At 39.5% G+C, this 14,480-nt stretch overlaps 1 protein-coding gene across 1 annotated transcript in view; it reads right to left on the reverse strand.

Annotated features, from left to right (window-relative positions):
- Positions 1–1,584: 1,584 nt before the first annotated feature.
- The window catches only part of COL12A1 (collagen type XII alpha 1 chain), a 107,158-nt gene continuing 94,262 nt past the window's right edge, over positions 1,585–14,480 (reverse strand). The window contains exons 58-65 of the mRNA XM_036249070.1: positions 11,806–11,859; positions 10,333–10,404; positions 8,416–8,451; positions 8,242–8,308; positions 6,947–7,135; positions 5,974–6,042; positions 4,781–4,951; positions 1,585–3,812 (exon numbers count right to left, since the gene is read on the reverse strand). Coding sequence (XP_036104963.1) covers positions 3,802–3,812; positions 4,781–4,951; positions 5,974–6,042; positions 6,947–7,135; positions 8,242–8,308; positions 8,416–8,451; positions 10,333–10,404; positions 11,806–11,859 — 669 coding nt within the window. The 3' untranslated portion in view covers positions 1,585–3,801. The remainder of the gene's footprint in view (positions 3,813–4,780; positions 4,952–5,973; positions 6,043–6,946; positions 7,136–8,241; positions 8,309–8,415; positions 8,452–10,332; positions 10,405–11,805; positions 11,860–14,480) is intronic.

Consider the following 14,480-nt stretch of genomic DNA (forward strand, 5'->3'; position numbering starts at 1 on the left):
AAATCACAACATGTATCTCAGCTGGTGATTAAGTTTGAACGTATGGCTGGTTAGAAATGGCTTGGCCCCTCCCCCCATTCCAAGTACAGACTAGAAGGTAGTAAATCAGTGACTGCCAACATCAGGACTCAAACCCACATCTGCCGATGAAAGAAGGCGAAACTCCTTTGTGCCTTAAATCCCTGTGGCCTTAGAACCCAGCAAAGTCAGTGACGAATAAGTGAATCCATCTTCACGCTCCTGATAAAGAGGCTCTTCATCAAGGAGCATTAGAAATCCAGATGAGTCAGAAGTTAATCAAAATAAATTCATAGAACTTTGAAGTTTGAAAGCTCCTACCCAGAGAGTATGTGTTCCCAGGAAGGAAGACAGAGAGGAGGAAGAGGAGAGTATCTGATGATAAAACAGGGTTAAGAATCACAAGACCTAGAATTTTAATCTTATTTTGATACTAATTAGCTGAGTCTGCTTCTCCCTGCATAAAGCCAAAAATTGGACTGGGATGATCTCAATGGCCTCTTCTAACTTTAAAACTGTGCATACTGGGAAGGTGTTTACAGGGCCTTCAAGGTCTCTGAAAACTTTCCCGAGATGTGTTTACTTTAGAAGTAGTTAAACTTAGACATTATTTATAACCCATTCTTTTCCTAAGAATTCACTCTTTATCTCTGTACCTTAAGTTTACCTGTAACTTAAAAGTTAAGAAGTCTGAAAGTGACAATCCTTAGAAAGAAGCTAACTCGCTTTTATTTCCACAGAGATGTGAATGACTATTGCTTATGAAATCCTCAAACAACTCCAGGGATGGCCGATTTGCATGAACCTCTCCTTCCCCTTCCTTTTTACTTACTTTCTCTTTCTTCCTCTCTTTTTCTCATTTCCTCTTCTTTTTGTCTCTTTCTCTCACTTTTATTTTTGTTGTTTTCCTTTACATTTTCTTTCATAGCTGAATGCTATGAATTTAGCAGTCTGCTGGAACCTGGTGAGCACAGTACACTCTTTATTATCTGTTCCTTTTGATCTTGGTTTCCAGGAAGTACTTAATTCAGATGTTTTGCTACACGGAAAATTTTCTCTCACTACCTCTCTCTTCAATTGATGTTGGTTCTTTCAAAGCAACATTTACATTATTTTCTTTGATATTTAGAATGATGTTATTTGAATTCGTAAAAGTGCAAAGGGAAGGTATCAATCACTAAATGTAAAAAATTCCATTAAGAAATTTTCCATTTTGCAATTAAACATGCTACTTGGTCAAGTACAGTATAGGAAAGTGATTAAATGCATACTAAGTCATGTGGGTTAAAGGTTATTTGGCTGTTTGGGGTCTCCTAGGATACCTATTTGTTTTTCCACCAACCCACACAACCTCCACATTCCTAATAAAGCCTTTGGAATCAGCTTGGCATTTGAAGGTTCTCACCACTCTCTTTCTATGACTTCACTATATCATTAAAAATCTAAAGTTATTTAGCATAATTTAATATATTAGCAAGGTTTGTAACCGTATCCAAGGATATAAACTTGTTTGTTGTGACAACCGCCTGAACAATCCAAAGGCCATTCAAAGAAAAACATACCATGTCAAATTTTCAGTAGTTTTATTGAAAAATGCCTCTTTTGTTTCAGAAATAAATAATATAAGGCAGTGAAATTCACAATCTGCAGTTAAAATATAAAAGCAGCAATTCTATGTTCATAGTCTTGCAAACATTCCAACTGCTTTTGATAACTAAGAAACATGTTCTGAAAAAAAAGTTCGTACTAAATATACAACACAAACATGCAATTCCATCTCTGCAGAATAATCTGCAATTTGGCATAAATGTTAGTGTGTCTAAAACAAGGAGGTTTAAGGCAATATGAAATTGTATCCAGTGGATACAATTATTTCAGCTACATGGCTTAAGGTTTGTGGTTGTTAAAGGAGATGTATGAGAGCATTCTATGCCGTAATGTGTAACAGGAGATAGAAGAGGAAGTTAAATAATTGCAATGGAGTTGACCTTTCCCTCCTTTTGGGTTTTAGGAGGGGAATTACTTGAATTGTGGTGTAATTGTATTGCAAATAAGAATTGGAAAAAATAAACTGCCCTCTCGAAATATACAGTAGTTCTGGGTTCCAGGACTTACTGCTTAACCTAAGAGTGTCACTGAGGCTGACCGCTGTGCTAACTAAAGGCACAAGGCACGTTCTCTCCTTGCAGCTTTTGCGAACAAAGTATTTTGCAAGCATTTCAATGGCGAAAGCAAAGATGTCTACGACTGCGTGCAGCTAGCTAGGCTTCCTGCAGAATCAAGGGTCCCTACTGTAAAAAGGGGGCCTCTGGGATGAAGCAACGCCGGAAGAAACATCGCAGATAAGATGTACACTGCTCTATCTGACCTGTAAATGATAATCTCAACACCTCCCCGCCTCTGGCCGCCCTGGGTGCTGTCTCGGGTTCACTGCCCCAGAGCTCGGGGCAGGGCGCGCCGCCAGCGCGCGTGGAGAGGCTGCTCGTCGCCAGGCTCGTCCGCGCCATAGTCCTCGTACTCGTCAGTCCGCTCGGGCTCCACCGGCACGATGAAGGGCTCGCGCTCAGGCAGGTAGGCCCCGCCCTCGGGCACGTATGGCTCTGTCCGATTCAACATTACAGTTATGGCATGTTTGGGAAGGTACAGGCACAGCAAAAACTAAACCATCGAGGTGATGGCACTCCAGTCTTAATCTCATAACTATAAATATATAAATTACAATGTTCTGATGACTAACATTTGCATAGAGAATTTGGTGATGCTCCAATAAAATAACGGACTTAAAAAAAAAAAAAAACCTTCGAAGATCCAGCAGTAAATACAATCATTGCACAAATACCTGGGAAGGGTCAGACTGGGCCAAAGAACTGTAAACACAGAACCTGGGTAGGATTTTCGCAAATCCCCAAGTACCTGTTCATGACTTCCAACTCCTCAATTCAAAGGACAGTTTGGAAAGGTGAGGAGGTGGGGGGAAGTATTGTTGGCTCCTAGACACTGAACTCTGGAGGTGAACATCAACTGTCACCAGGTAATATACAGTACATGACATTTCCCGTGGCTGTCTCCCCCACAGACTGAGTTACAGCTGGTGGGTGAAGAACACCAGTGACTACAGCGAAACAGGAAGAAAAAACTGTGACTAGAAAACTTTGGTTTGAAGCTTGCAATTACAAAACCCAAATGAGAGTACATGTACAAAAAATAGTAATAATGAGACACATGCCCTGAATCAGACACATCGCTAACAAGCAAGAGGTGAGGAGATTCCGTTCGGTGTTATTCCGGCACAGAGCAAGCAGCAGGCTTTGATGCAGAAGCTTACTGTAGACTTGTTAAGTAATTTTAGTGGACAGGATCACATACAAATCATTTACAAGCCACAATTAGTTTATTATTTACATGAGACATTTCTCTTTTACCAGGTTAATTGTTTTTCTCAAAATGGCACGCTCTCCGCTGGTTAGTAGTTTTATTTATGCGCCTCTTTCGCATCTGAGGCTCCTCATGGCTGTGTGTTTGAACTTTTTTTTTTTTAAATAATATTTTTCTACATTATTACTGAAATGCATCAGGCTTATAGACTAACACCACTGCTTTTGTCTCATTCAAGTTAGTATAGAGTCTCCACCCTCCTTTATGATGTTGACCCGGTGCGTTAACCATATCTGTGGTGAGATTTCCATACAGACTCATTTCCTAATAAGCATGTGCGCAAACATCTCAGAAACAGGATTTTCATGTATTCAAACTGTAAGCAGCACTGGCGACTTAGAAAATTTGTTAGCCGGAACCTGAAACAGGTCAAAGATGATAGTTTTAAAAGTTGAATTACTATGCAAAAAATATCTATACACATCCATCTACGTATGTAATGGTTAAAGTATATATATGTATATATCCATATATTTCTAGTTACTTACACATACCATAAGGCAGAGGCAATTTAAATTTATTTTATAAAGTATTAAATTATAATTTTGTGAATGAGTTGTATGAGAAATTTACATTAAGATTAATTATAACTTTGGCCAGATGTAAATATTCACATAAATATATAGATATATAGATATTTAGATATTCAACTACTCATGCACTATTTGCTAGTAGCCAACCATATCAAACAGCAGTATCATTTTTAAAACTTGCAAGATGCTTGAGGGTGCGCTGATGAAAAAGGTCACCGCTGACCACAGCATGACTTTCTTATTTCCAGATCAGCATATGTCCCCTGTCCCCATATCCCCAAAATCAGACATAAGAGAATTAAAACACCAGAATTTCACTACTAACTCTTTTTTTTTAAAATTACATCCCAGATTTTATATTAATTCTACAGACTGTGTGAGACAGTGAATTGTAATACTAGTTTACCTATACGTTAGATTCCCAAAACAAATATATATATATATTCTTAGCATTCTATAATTGTATTCAACAAATCACTGTTCCCAATAGGGGGAAAAAAGGTCAATTGGTAGCCTTCTTTGAACTTCCACGGAAAATAGGAGAGTTTTATGACATGATTTGGTAATTGCAGAAATATTAGAAGGGAGAGAAAATAATTATTCAACTCCTAACATTAAAATAATGTTTTATGCTTTGAGAGAGAACAATATTACTACATAATCAAAACACAACTGGAAGAGTTGCTATCTTCAAGAAATATTCAAATCAATCTTCCTTCAATCCTACAGAAATTCATTTCTATAAAGGTTCTTCATTCAGGTGAATTTGGGTTCCTACCATGACAACCACATACCTGGATAGCCTTGCCCGTTGTATGGGATGCTGGCACACTGGGATGAGTCACAGTATCCAGGAGGACCTGGGGGTCCTCGGATACCTGAGTTTCCAGGACGACCGGGGGGGCCAGGGGGACCTCTGGAACCTGTGGACCCTGGTGGACCTGTTCTGGATTCTCCTTGTGGACCTGGTGTGGGTTAACACAAATATTTCCCCTCTTGTTAAATACATTTCCTGAAGCAGTCAACAATAGTTGGCACCTCCACTGCCTCAAGACTAGACACTCAGTAGTGTATGGTAAGAAATCATTTCCTTACAAAATCACCAATATGAAATCAAGTGTGGAACTTTCTTACTAGTGATTCATCAAGAGTTAATGCCAGAAATCCAACTACTTTAATGATTTTATTCCAAGAAAACTGACTTAGCAAGAATGAAGCCAAACTACAGGTCTCCCTGAGTCCTCTGGCTCGCTCCCACCCTCACAGAGATAAGACCACCTGAAGGAGCAACTTCATTCACCACGCCAGACCACCAGGACCACGTGAAGTGCCTGCTCCACGCACCTCCACACTACGCGAGCAATGTTACTTCTGGATCGAGTGACACTTATGTAAATGTGTAACACAAATGTAAACATGTAATGACTAGGGTTGACCTTGGTTGCAAGGGTCTCGTGGACACTATAATGAAGAAAAAAATCATTTTCAACCTAGTAAAAGAAATGCAGAAAACAAGTAGACAACTACTATTTCTTTCCAAAGCATCAATAAAGAAACTCTAAGTGAAATCTTGTGATGTCTCAGGCTTTTCAGTGAGAATATATATATAACTTTTTCAGTCTACTAGCAACATCTTGAAGAATACTAAAAAAACAAAAACAAAAACAGGAAGTGACACCATTCTTAAAAGCTATGCGGCCAAATGAAACAAATACAAATTCCACCAAAAAGACAAGAGTAACCCTTGGCATCACTGAACTCATACCTTCATACATTAAAGGTACAGTGAATGCTTAACGTTTTTTTTAGCAAAGAGAGAATAAAAATGAGGAGATTGCACAAGTTAACTTCTTGCTGAATATATTCCATGATGGTAGCCATGCCCGAAGCTAACATGATGAGGCTGTGAATCTCTTGGGGGGGGGGGGGTATTGTATGCTTTCTCAGTAGTTACAACGTTTATTATTTTATGTACCAGCAGACCTACCTGGGGGGCCAGGTGGCCCTCGAGCCCCTGGAGACCCAATACCCCTTTCGCCTTTCTCTCCTGGCAAACCTAAGGAAGGACAAAAAAAGAAAGCACAGGAGGAAAATGATCATTCAAACTGACAGTACCTGGTTTAAGTAACTGATTTCCCTCAGTGAAAGCAGAACCTAATTTTTCACAGAAGTTCACTCTTTAAGCCAAATTCTTTCTAGACATTTGTGTAATTCCAGATTCATGGCCAGGAAACAAATCTGGCTACATGTCAGGGGAAAAACTATTTGAAGAAAACAAACACATCTAATATATATTTTTAGAAACAGTTATTACAAACAGAAATCAAATAAATAGTTACAACCCACTGAAAAACATCTTATCTTTAGTAGCCCTATTACAGCATCCAAACATCAGAATTATAGAAATACCTAAGTTTTTTCCAGAATGTTAACTGCTGCTTTGACAAACGCCGGTACCCAGAGTTCTGAAACATCTGGAATCAGATAATCTTATTTTTCTTCTTTTCCTTCAATTACACTTATCTACCATAAAATTAAACCATAACAAACACACAAGACCAGTGCCAAGCCCTGAATAAAAGAACCAAAAAAATTTGGATCTAAAACTGTAGGGCTGCTTAAGTACATTCAGTTGCTGCCCAACTCTTGCCACTCACAACCATTAATAAGAATTTAGTGCCTGATTTAGTTTGCCAAGAAACAACAACAACCAGAAATTAGCATTATCTTTCCTGAGAGCTCATGACAAAATCTTTCTGCTTTCTAAGATACGGAGCTCTCTGGCTTGTGATGCCTAAAGAAGAAGACAGGTTCAAGGACACTGCTCTTCTGGGGCTGTCCATGCAAGACTAGTTAGAGCAGGTTGCCAAGTTCAGTCTTCCATGTGCTTGTTTACATCCCCCAGCTCCTATACTCAAAGTTCCTTCCTTTGTGCTCATGTTGCGGCCAGAAACACCTACCTCGTTCCCCTGGGGGTCCCTGCATGCCTGGTGTGCCCGGGAAGCCGGGGCGCCCCCCCGGTCCCGGTTCTCCTCTCGATCCTGCATTGCCCGGAGGACCTGGGGGACCTGGTGGGCCCGGCTGGTTACGACTGGAGTGGTAATCATTTGGAATCTGATTCAGCATTTGATTGAATCTGTTCATCTGACCTATAAATGGAAATAACACGTATTAATAAGAAACCCAATAAGGGAGGGATGAGAGGGTGAAACTGTTATCTTTTAGTATCTAGTGAAATACATCTCTATTCCTCTCCTGTCCAGGGAACATTCCAATTATAACCCTAAAAATAAAATAAAATTCTCCAGTCACCAAGGACAAAAGTATCTCTGATAAATAATCGTCTCCACAAAATACCAACCAAGTAGGCCTCTAGCATTACTGTAAACACGGACAAGTTGTAAAAGTGTAACAGGGCTCTGATAGAAAGCCCGGCAGTTTGCCTGATGATGTCACTCAAAAGAGAACCTCTTTTAAATTAAGGAACTATGCCATTCTTGTGTATACATAAGCACTGATAATTAGGATTTAGGGTAAATTGAAATTGCCTGTGGGATATGTGGAAAAATATAGATTTCTGGGCCTCACCCCCAAAGGCAGTGACTCACCAGGTTTAGAATACGGCCCAGGAACCCTAATGTCCAACAAGCAACAGGTGATTCTAAGGTAGGTGTTCCCCAGGGCAGCACTTGAGGAAATAGACCTCTGAGAGCAGGAAGCCTGAGTTCGGGGCCACACTCAGTTTTCAGGCAGTGAGCTTTATTAATAAACTTAATAGGCCTCATGGAATAAGAAGAAAGAGTATGTGAAAAATAAGGAGGCAATAAAAATGTCCCCACCAAAATGGACTTTCTATGATTAAATTAGTCTCGGTGGGCGTCCTTCCTTAAAATCATACACTAAAAGACTTAAAAGTCTTAAAAGATCCAATCTTTGCTACTTCCACACATACCCAGGTGAAGATCACTAAAAATCCTGCAATATGGAAATTGAGAAGCCTTTTTAAAATATGATTTGGTATCAGACCAAATGTAAGTGTAACAGGCTTTATTCTACATTAAGTTACTATTTTATCTTAATGACAATCATTAAAATATCACTAACTTTATCAAAGTGACTACAAAACTGACAATGCATAAAATTAGAAGAGCGTCAAAAATGAAGTAGAAACATACATCTTAGAAACTTGATGACTCAGCCTCTGCACTTTCCTGCAATGAATTAAAAACTATTCATACGTTAAAAAGAAATTTACCACTTATCAACTGTTCACAGACTTGTCTCGCAACGGCCCGCATCATGTTCTGAGAAGCCATGTCTCCCTTGTTGATTAAATCAATGAGAATTATTAGCATATTATTTATATAGTTTCAGACTTCAATGTTTTGCACACAAAATAAAAATATGTCAAATTTTAAGAACTACATACTCTATCGCCTTTCTCTCCTTTCAATCCAGAAGGACCCTGAAATATAGGAATTTCATGTTAGAAAGTGACAAACATCATCTACAATGATTCATGAATAAACACGATGATGAAGATTTGCTTTCTAATAAATTAGCAAATGACACATCACACGTACATCAATGTTACTCACTTCGTCCTTGTCCTTGTCCTTGTTTTAAAAGCGATCTAATTCTCTCCCTCACCTCCTCTCTGAAGCACATGACCTCCAAAAGAGTGCTGAGATGTGAATTTTATGATAACGATTTAGAAGTGATATACTGTGCATACATTTTATGATGCCATTCACAATATAGGCCTGGAACTGAACTACATAAGAAAATCGCTCTTGGTACTATTATACTTTCTTTACATCACCATGGCTGGGTAACTCAGCTGGTTATCGTGGGTTCTCCATAACATTCATCTTGATTCAGTTCTAATAAGAACCACTGGGCTTTTGTCAATTCCCTAACTAAACATCTATCTCTAACTTTTTCCGATGATTTATGTGGGTGTGCATTGGGTATAAGAGGAACCACATGTCTCCTTTATTAAGTAACTCAAACCAAATGGTGGCCCCCCATCCAAACAAACAGAATATTTGTCCCTGCTCTGTCAGGCCTCTCATTGGCCATGAGAAGATCCTGGGAAGAGTTTTCCTTATCGTTCAAGAAGGTTTTGTTTTTTAGTAATGTACTTCCAGGCTAACTGCTGTCACAGAAAGAACATCCGAACCACTGAAAAATCTGATGTTCAAATAATATATCCCAAACCAAACCACACCTTACGGTCTCCAAGACTTTTGCCTTGACTACTCCAATACCCTCCTAACAGGTCTTCCTGCTTCCTGGATTGCCCGTGAGAGTCTGTCTCCACACAGACAGCCAAGCTCTCTGCTCACACCTTTATGCACCCATCTGCTAGTCTGGAGAATAGAAGTGAAAGGTAAGCGAGAATAGAGAGACAAGGGGCAATTTGCCACCTTACAGGACAAGAAAGATAAAAGGAAAAAGGAGATCAATAAGGTCCAAAGAAATGCTACAAGTTGTAATCATAAAGTAAACTGGCGTTTGGCTCTCCCTTTGCCAAAAATACTAGACTGTTATGGAAACGATATTATTATTGAGTGTGGAGCCTTTTGTAAATTTCAGGGGAAAAAATTTTTTTTATTCTTCGCCTGAGGATATTTTTCTATTTATCTTCAGGTAGAATGGGAGAGAGAGAGGAACACTGATGCGAGAGGGACACATCGACTGGTTGCCTCCCACACCACCCTGACCAGGGCCTAGGGTGAACCGCAACCGAGGTACATGCCCTTGACCGAAATAGAACCTACAACTCATTGGTCCACGGGCCGACGTTCTACCACTGAGCCAAACCGGCCAGGGCTCAGGGAATTTTTTTTTTTTTACATTTACTGCTACTTTGACATTGTTCCTGGTGTGTGTTTTCTGTTGTTAATTTACTACCATCTGAGATTGTCCTTGGCTGGCTGGATGATACTGCTCAAGGGTAACGTCTGCACACGACAAATGGCAGCACCGTGCACCATCGTCATGTACTTTGCTATGGTAAGCAGCATTCCACTCCGAAACAAAAAGAATCATTCTGCTGACCCAGCTTGGAGTGTTATACAGTGCAGAAATATGTGTCCTGGCTCATAATCCCTTTCTCCTTTTAAAGAAACCCTCTCACCACAGTCTTCATCTCAGAATATTCCAACTCAGAGAGAAAAAAACTTTAGAACTAGGACCAAGTTAACTCCATGGGTTTAACATCATTTCAACAAATGCTTCAAACTCATCACAGCAGGGATAGCGTAAGTATGTCAAGGCCCTTCAGTCTCCTGGTTACTGAAGGCCACAGAGGAATGACTGGACACGCAAACTGTCCACTTACTGGCCTGCCGTGGTCTCCGGGCTTCCCTGGTTTCCCGCTCGGTCCCGTGACGCCTGGAGAGCCCGGGCTTCCCTGCGACACACAAACCAGGAAAGACACGGTTATGATGAAAGGAAAATCCCATCTGAAATAAACTAACGAAGTGGCCAGCTTCAAAAGCTTTTAAATAAAGTAGCATAGAATCACACTCTAAGGAAGAGTCCAACCAAATTTAAGTTAACATCAAGAAAAAAATCTTGAAAATTTCCATTCCATCTTTATTGACTGTAGAGTTCTAAAGTATATTTTTAGACCATTTGAAAAACATATACCTATATGATCAGTTTAATAATTCACAGACTGTGAACTCAGTAAATTGGTTACAAAGTGAATCTGCAGAAAGCAATTCCTGCTTTTTAGTGTATTTCTATTACATAACCAGACAACCCATCAAAAGAGAGGAGTGAAAACTTCGGCTGGGGAAGAAATTAAGAAAGCAGTCAGTGTTTTGCTAAATTGGGCGTCATTGTGGCAGAGTCTTCCCTTGTCAGCTGCCAAGTGCACTCTCGGCGCAGAAATTCACTTTTTCTTTGGTTCATTCTCCACTGTCTTCTGTCTTATCGGCACCCTTCACCCCGTCAAAACCTTAAGAATTTCTCCTTCTTTTAACACAGCTTCTAGACATTTTAGCCATATTTTAATAGAATATTTATAATCTCTACTAACCAACATATTATGTTCTAACCCTAAAATTTCCTTAAAATGAAATAATCAGACTTGGTAAAATAATCCTTTTCCTCATCAATTATGCAAATGTTAAGCTCTGTAGTAAATACTTTGAATGCAAGTTTACTCTATATTTAAACTTCCCTTTACCGGAAAATATATGCGTTAAAATATATGAGATTATTTTAACATATGCTATTGAATCTTCCCATCCTGCCACAAGACATAAAGAACATCCATCACCTCAAACAATAACTGTGATCGCACATGGATGCAGGTATACGGATGCACTTTCAGCATCATTGGCTTCAAGTTTTCCCCAAAGATCTTAATTAGAAGACCTACTTGGGTAAAACTTCCTCAGAATAACGGATAGCTGTTGAGTAATAAATGACCTTAAAATTAATATATCATAAGCCACAGATGCTTAAAATTGTGTAACAGGAAGAAACCAGTAAGTTCACAAAATTCCACCACTCAATGTGTGGATGGAAGACATCAAGACACTAACAGCTAGTGACTAAGTTATTTTAGGGGTATTTTCCTATTTTTCAAATATAACTTGATTAAACAACAACCAAAAAATCCTGCATTTTAACACATCTGTTTTCTGTAGCCCATTTTGATTTAGGAAAATAAAAACAAACAGCAATCCCAATGGTGTACCCCAAGACACAGATAGAGTGCACCTCCAAAGCCAGGTTTCCAGGCCCTTCTCTAGCACAGTGAGAGTTGGGAAGACAACAATGGAACTCATTCTTTTCTTACCGGTGGTCCAGGTGGACCTCTGGGTCCCATTGCACCATCTTTTCCAGTAAAGCCCTATTGTAAAAATAAAATTAATTGCGGATGAGTGAGACAATGACCAAGTGAAAAGGAAAAATGCTAAACAGGTTGCTAAGCACAAAGAGTGAAGGATTTAACCCAATTTCTTTTTGCAGGTAATCTTGCAATATAAAGACATACATTTTCTAAAAACCTTCCATTTAACTTAATGCCTTTTATGAATAATTAATTACAATACTCATTCATTTATGTAACTATAAAGAAAATCATTTTGAGTCAAATTAATCTTCTGCAAAGAAGGCCTTTCTTTCTTGAAGATAGTAGCCTTTGCTTTGGTGAGGGTATAAAGAACTGTAAAGGAAAACTAGCCCTTCCTACTGAAAAGTCCATGTCCACATGCTGGTCCAGGAAGGATCAAAGTGGGATGAAAAATGTTGCTGAGAAAGGCACATGGTCGCATAAAAGTGGAAGGAGAGGCCAAGCACCTGATTAGGAAACTTCCTTGCTCGTTCTCTGAGCAGTGGGCAGTCAGCCAAGGCAGGACTACTGAAGTCTCCACTCCTGATGAATTTCTCTCCTCCACCCAAAAAAGAGGTGATGCTGTCTTAACTGCCCTCTACTTGCAACAAAGGAGATCCTCAATCCTTAGTTAATTTTGTCCAGTGGTCCGCCTCTCCTCATCTCACAGAGAAGGCCAGACCCACATCAGTGTGTGGTTGACTGGGAAGGAGAGATGCGTCCCAGGAGCACGGCGCATCTCCACGCAGGCTCACTCTGGCTCTCACGGCCCATCTCCACCAGCGCCAAAGGATCTCTGGCTGGAATGAGTCACTCTGCTACCCAGTGAACATCCCTCCCAGCTGCAGGTCTCTGAAATCCAGCCGAGGATTTCTGAGTCAGATCGTTTTTTATAGTTGTTGCATTCCTCTGTCGAAGGAGATATTTGTCTCATTTTCTGCAGAAAAGATGAGTGATAATTTCATCTATATTCCTGGGTTCTAGCAAAAATCAAGAACATTTGGGTCACTGCCTGCATTGAGTATCCATAGTCCCATTGCTTTTACAACAGGAAGTTTAAATTATTTCCTTTAAATTGTGTTAGAAATATTCCACTATAGGTTTCTGAAAAAAAAAAAAAAATCTGGAAAATTTTTTTCAAAAACTTATAGAGATAAAAATTTCAGACTGTTTTCTGGAAGATCTAATCCTGCTTAATGAAAAACAGACTCCAACTTCATCTGATGTAACATCAACACTGCTTCTGAGAGCCACTTAAGGAGCAAAGAGTGCCGGTAGAATTATTGTTTGGACAGTCTGAATGGATTTTCTTCCATCTGAATTTCTCCAAATGCTATGTAGGACATGCTTTTCTTTTTCTTTCTTTCTTTCTTTCTTTCTTTTTTTCCGGTAACTGTCATATTTCTGAATAACTCTCCTTCAGTCAGCCTAAGAACATTTTCTGTTTTTCCAGCTTTATTGAGGCACAACTGACCAAAAAAAAATGTATATATTCATGATGTATAAGGAGATGTTTTGACATATGTATACATTGTGAAATAATTACCACAATCAAGATCATCACCATAATCATAATTATATCCATCACCTCCCATAGTTATTTTTTGTGTGCTGAGAACATTTAAGATCTACTCTATTAACAAATTTCAATGTACAATATAGTATTATTAACTATCATCACTATACTATACTTTAGCTTTTCAGAAAGTATGCATTCTGCACAGCTGAAGCTCTGTGGCCTGGACCAGGATCTCTTCCTTGCCCCTCCCGCCTGCCCCTGCAATCACCACTCTCCTTTCCACTCCCCTGCGTTCAACATTTTTAGATTTCATACGTAATGAAACTATGCAGTGTTTGCCTTTCTGTGCTTGGCTTATTTCTTTCAGCATAGTGTCCTCCAGGTTCATCCATGTTGTTGCAAATGACAGTATTTTCTTATTTTTTAAGGCTGAACAGCATTCTACTCTGTATACATATATCACATTTTCTTTGTCCATTCATCCATCAATGGACACCTAGGTCTGATCAACTATTTTCTTTTAGGGGGAACGTATATCTAAGTTGGGGTGAGGAAATGTTTATTCTGATGTCCTCAGAAGTGCTTCCCACAGAGGCAACTGCAGAACTTTGTGCTATAATTGTGTTCTTTATTCTCAAAGGGCTTGCAGTTAACTGCTGGTCCCTCCACCCATGTGAGGGGGCTGAAGAGACCTATGGTTGTCATCATAGATACACACATATTACGTACCTATACATGCAGTTCTTCTGTTACTTTCTGTGTCTCATTGTGAAATCACCTGTGTTGAAGACAACCCATCCTTCTGTTCCTACCAACTCCACCTTGGTAAACATCTTCCTTCCCCACCATGGTCCTTGGGCTTGTTCTCCTGAGTTTTATTCTCTTCCACCATAGGGTTCAAGTTTCTTTTTTCTTTTCAGCTAAGATGCCTGTACCCAAGTCTACCTAATTTTCCAAAGTTATGTTCCATCAGCACTGCACTTTCAATATTAGCAGTAGGAAACTAAGCGGTGGGCAGGTGTACAAGCCTGTTTGGAAAAGAGGAGAATGATTTTCTGAAAAGTCTCCTCGCCCTGGGAGACCTGGGTGGCCTCACCGCAAAGTTGGATTCTCAGATTAG

This window comes from Molossus molossus, unplaced genomic scaffold, assembly GCF_014108415.1.
Source record: "Molossus molossus isolate mMolMol1 unplaced genomic scaffold, mMolMol1.p scaffold_m16_p_8, whole genome shotgun sequence".
Taxonomy (NCBI): Eukaryota; Metazoa; Chordata; class Mammalia; order Chiroptera; family Molossidae; genus Molossus; species Molossus molossus.